General features: G+C 40.7%; 1 protein-coding gene across 1 annotated transcript; it reads right to left on the minus strand.

Moving 5' to 3' along the window:
- Positions 1-242: 242 nt before the first annotated feature.
- Positions 243-4,565, minus strand: LOC120051883 (growth arrest and DNA damage-inducible protein GADD45 alpha-like). The gene is made up of 4 exons (XM_038998770.1): positions 4,398-4,565; positions 4,077-4,178; positions 3,617-3,830; positions 243-2,392 (listed from the first exon to the last, which is right to left on the minus strand). The coding sequence occupies exons 1-4, from the start codon at positions 4,445-4,447 to the stop codon at positions 2,285-2,287; spliced, it is 474 nt and encodes a 157-aa protein (XP_038854698.1). The 5' UTR covers positions 4,448-4,565; the 3' UTR covers positions 243-2,284.
- Between the last annotated feature and the right edge of the window lie 650 nt (positions 4,566-5,215).

Below are 5,215 nucleotides of genomic sequence, written 5' to 3' on the forward strand. Positions count from 1 at the left end.
CTGCAGCTGTAATTGTCCTGAATTATCTAGTGACCTCAGTGAAAAGCCTCTTTTGGCATCTACTAAAATGTTGAAAGCAGAATCCTTGTTCAATGGCCCTGATTTCCACTGCCTTTACAGAGAAGCATTATAAGTCCGGACTCATGTGTCCCTAACAGGTAACTCAGAAACCCGCTGAGTGATGCTCATAACTCACTGCATAACATCCAAGAAAGCAATTAAATGTTTAGTTCAGTTTAGTTTATTTCTCTGCAAAGGTAGCTGATGAACATTGCAACATCAATTCATTAAATTAACACAAACATTGAATTAAACAAAATAACGAAGTTAATGTTTAAGTCAATACATTGGTTTGTGCTGACAATGACCTAAACAAGACCTTCCCTCTTAGTTTAAATAATTCTCAAAATAACAATTTCAGAAATAATCAAGATCATATAAATTACAGTTGTGATGTATTTTTTCCACACTGTAAAACATTTCCTGTACAATGTACACTAACTTACTGGCAGAAATTGGCCAATAAGTTACTGTAATACATTTTGCAGTACCAAAAATGTTACTGTAATCTAATTTAGAGTATATTACTAGAATTCCCCATGCAGCGACACATTACCCAGTGTTCTTTGCAAGTTTTTTTATTTTAACATTTACATTTTGGTAATTTAGCAGGTACTCTTGTCCTAAGCAACTTAGTCAGTGCATTCAACCAAGGTTGATTAAAAAAATAAATAATACATATCAGTCATAGCAAGTAAAACGTTTTTTTTATAACCATTACTGAAAATGTTGTAGTTAAAGATACATTGGTCTTCAAAATAATTATATTTACAACAAGATATCTTATGATATATTGCTGACAATCTCTGGATAGTGCCAATGCAATACAGAGATATTCATGGTAAATTGATGTCAGAGCAATGAAATACAGTAACAGTGACTAAACGAAGAAAATACAGTATTTTACTGTAACTACAAGGGATTAGAGCAAGCAGGTTTGCATTTGCATATTACAGCATATTAATGAATACTAGCTGTTTTATATCACTTGCACTTTATGCTTTAACAAAGGCTTCTAAACTGACAGTGACTAAAGGGCAAAACAGATCAAAATGGATCGCCACTCAACTATTAAAGGTTTGAGACTTGCTGACACTCTGATCTGTCCCCTATATACATTGCATTGTTAGGGAATCACTTCCCCATACTGCATCACGTAAATTGGTACTCTCACTAACGGGTGCAACAAATACAGCCTCTTACAACACACGCATCAACATATGTTAATGAGTGTTCAACGTTTTTTGGCGCTCCAAAACTGCAGTATTGGTACTGTATTCTGAATTACAGAATATGACTGGCAGCAATTGGCTACTGTAGAGTTTCAGGACAAGGTTTGTAGAATCCCTAAAATACAGTATATTACCGTATTCTGTGGGGGTTCAGCATTCTCACCACGGGTGCAACAAATATAGCCTCTTACAAGGCACACCATAATATGTTAATGAGCCAGAGACTCTTTTCCCGCCCACAACAATTTCCCACAATGCACTATATGAATACTGTAAAACACATTTACTGTTGAAATTACAGAAAAGTCTGAGTGTGCTGTAAAACGAACATATGGCATTTTACTGTGCATTCTATGGTAATCTACTGTATTCAGTTTATACAGTATCATAATGTTGAATAATACAGTAAGTTACTGATACAATTGCATAAACCTTTAGCATGCAGAGTATATCCACATGGAAATTTGGTCCACTTTCCTTGAGGCATTATCCATCCTGTAGTCCCAGACTAGTCCAGAGTACTCCGGTCCAGTTCAGAAAACTCTAGTTTGGTTTAGTTCAGTCCTTGAGTAGGGTCCTTGGAGTCAGTCCTTTGAGCATCCAGGAGATTCCAATCCCCTGCTGCCTTGTGCACTCTGCTCTGCTCACCCCTAAATGCGTATGTCTGCTCTGCTGTGTGTGCTTACATGAGTCAGCTTCCTGTAATGGCAGCGCCTGGGCATGAGGACAAAGTCATACCAACGACCAATCGCTACCTTCGCATTACAGTCATACCATTGTTACCTTGGCAGTCCTGGAATCCAGAATGCTAAATCCCTCTACCTCAGCATAAAATCCACACTGATCCAGCAGGTTTTCTTGTTCTTCTTCCCTCTGTTGAATGAGGTTTGTTCATGAGTTCCAACAAAGGCATTATTACACAGATCTAGTGCAGTGTGCTGTGCTTCAATATAAAGTGTACAACGTGGTTACGTAGAGTCCATGCTGCTTGTTCATCGGTCAGGTAAGTTGATGATGGGGACCCACTGGTCCAGTATTCGACTGTCTCTACAGAAGCGATTCACTTTGCTCAGAGCTGGGTCCTTGCACGTGGTTGACTTCTGTGAAGAGAAATGGAAAACAAAAACAGTTAGGCCAATGCTGCTTTCTAAAAACATATGCATTAAAATACAGACAAGTATGCCTTATAAATGTAGAACAACCCTAATCAGTTAGGCCTGAGTGTTCTATACAAGTGTGGTAATAACTGCACACACACAGTTAATAACCACACATCTAGCCTATTGCTGTGCTTTCTAAACATATGCATCAAATACAAGGACACACAATTCTTTGTAACAATCATAATCAGATAAGGGTTCTCTGCAACGTGAGGTATGACCTGATAGTGGGCCTCAGAGATCAGATCACTACCAAGGAAGTGTATGAGCAGGGCATAAAAATGTCTCCGTGCTGACTTCTGCAGTCTAAGAGTCTCTCTGTAAACGTGCCATCATTCATCCTCTTTCTCCTATGAGCTAAGCTTCATTTCCTGGAACGTGGGTTTGAAAAAGTACTAGTGGCCCACAGGAAGAGCAGTTAAGAGTACACATCGCTACGCTAACTCAGCCACAAATGTCTAGGTTACGTCCCAAATGGTTCCCTACATCGGGTAGGCAACCCTGGTCCTGGGGTGCCGCAGGCAAGTCAGGTTTTTGGTTTAACTGACCTGGAAGACGAGGTGTGTTGAACTTAGGTAATCACTGAACTGATCAATTAGCTCAGTTGGTCACGTGTGGTGCCTAGTTGGAACAAAATCCTGCAGTACCTCCGGCAATCCAGGAACAGGGTTGCCTACCCCCTGAACTACATAGTGCACTACTTTGGGCCCTGGTCAAAAATAGTGCACTATGTAGGGAATAGGGTGCCATTTGGACGTAGCCCTAGTAACTGGAGTCAGATCACTCACAGTACTGCAGCCAGCGTAAGCTACGTCAGACTACTAGGAAAGCCACATCACAGACACACTGCAGATCATGTGGCTGCAGTCAGCTGGATCACGCTTCAAAGAGCTGAGCAATGAATGAAGACATAACTACCAGGCCAGATGTGGTGGCTGTTAAAATTAAGTATTTGCATCCATCTAGGGCTAGGCCTTTCATGCTGTACTCAAACCTCTTGAACTGCAAATCTTTAGCATCCATGAAATTTTTTATTATAACCTAGCTGGTATAATGAACCACACCGGCAGAGACCCCACCTGAGGAACTGATATCAAAGTCTAGCACTGTTAAGTAGATGAAAAGCCAGGGACATGGAAGTAGGAACAAAGTAATGAAACGTACAGTAACAAGTACACAGTGCAGGTCCATGGGCTCTTCTCCAGGCTTCACTCCTCCAAGTATCTCAGCGAGGCGCCTCATGTTGCTGACCCGCAGGATGTTGATGTCGTTCTCGCAGCAGAACGCCTGAATCAGGGTGAAGTGGATCTGTAAAGCCACGTCCTCGACCTGCTCCTCATCTGTGGCCAGGAGGCACAGTACCACATTATCGGGGTCCCTGGTGAATTAAATGTCAATACAATTAGCTAGCTAATCAAGTAACATTACAGTAATAGATTCATGGACTTATTTCAGAGTAGATGTATTACAGCTTAATAACTTAAGAATAACCTATTGAAAAATAATTTAGCTACTTCATTCACTCCTCGTATTTAGTTGTTTAAGAATATAGGTCTTATTGGATAGTAGCTAACGTTAACGTTATGCCTGTAGCTAATAATCTCTTGCAACGTGCTTCACTTACACATTGAGTGACTTTGCTGCCTCGTAGACTCCTACAGTGACGCAACCTTGGGGTAACGCGGAGGTGATAACCTCCTCCAATGCTTTAGACACCGAATCCATCCTGTGGGTGCAAAATAATAGGTAACCATACTGAGACAAATATACGACTTTATTGTTATTTAGTCAGCTTGCATCAATATAGAAACTAGCTATATAGGCTACTGTAACTGCTAGCTAGTTAGCTAAATTAGATTGGGCAAACTCGTGCATACAGGGAGACGAGTTTGACAGTTAGTGCTCCAGCAGTGACATATTCAACAAGTTGCAAAGATAATCTTACCTTTCTGTAGAGTTTTCTCCACTGGTTTCCTCAAAAGTCATATTGCACATAGGAAAATGATCCACGTTGAAATCAGAATATTCACTGATGGTCTCTCCAGTAACGTCCCAGTCAAATTAGTGTCCGTGTGTATCTGCACGTCTAGTCTTTGTGCATTCTGCATCTCCTTTCACCTTTCCCACTCCCCGACTTTAACGTGGAAACGGGAGTTCGAGCGCCTCATATTTGCATATCCAATCCCATTGGTCACATGCTAATTATCAAAGTGGTTCCCGCGAAAGCGCAGCGCCCCCAATTTATCACACGTCATTAAACTAGAGGTACACTGCGACACCTGGTGGCGAAAATAGTAAAGTTATAATGATCAGCCTGTGTATTTACAGCAGGTCATTGCTTGCCTTGTTGTCAAGTGGTTTTCAAGTGATTTCCATTTTTCTAATGTTTGTCAATTATTTTCAATCTTATTTTTGTCTGTCCTGTGCAACCATTTGCAATACATGCAACAATGTTATGATCACCGGTCAAAATGATCACAATGCACTCTCTCTCCTCAACTTTCCCCTTTCCCCGACAGTTAATTTGTCCTATGCTGTAGGCAAATTTTACATTCCACTATTAACAAGAGCAAGCATCCTTCTCTCCTCGAATTGTCTATCATGCCTAGTATAAAACATGTTCAAAATAAATGCCCTATAGCGTTTATAGCCTATAGCCTTTCCTGGGATTACAAGAGAAGAGGAATAGCAGAGGCTTGTGTATACCCTAGCCTATGTCGCACGAGAACAGCTGATAGAGAGCGACTAGAGATGTGTAGTAAG

Source organism: Salvelinus namaycush, chromosome 8 (genome assembly GCF_016432855.1).
Source record: "Salvelinus namaycush isolate Seneca chromosome 8, SaNama_1.0, whole genome shotgun sequence".
Classification (NCBI taxonomy): Eukaryota; Metazoa; Chordata; class Actinopteri; order Salmoniformes; family Salmonidae; genus Salvelinus; species Salvelinus namaycush.

Bases quoted from the DNA above. Each gene is read 5' to 3' on its own strand.
- LOC120051883 (XM_038998770.1), bottom strand. From the start codon at position 4,447: ATGTGCAATATGACTTTTGAGGAAACCAGTGGAGAAAACTCTACAGAA. The intron at 4,179-4,397 runs GTAAGATTATCT...TTGCACCCACAG, and splicing joins GGAGAAAACTCTACAGAAAG to GATGGATTCGGTGTCTAAAG. The intron at 2,393-3,616 runs GTACGTTTCATT...TTCTCTTCACAG, and splicing joins TGCACTGTGTACTTGTTACT to AAGTCAACCACGTGCAAGGA.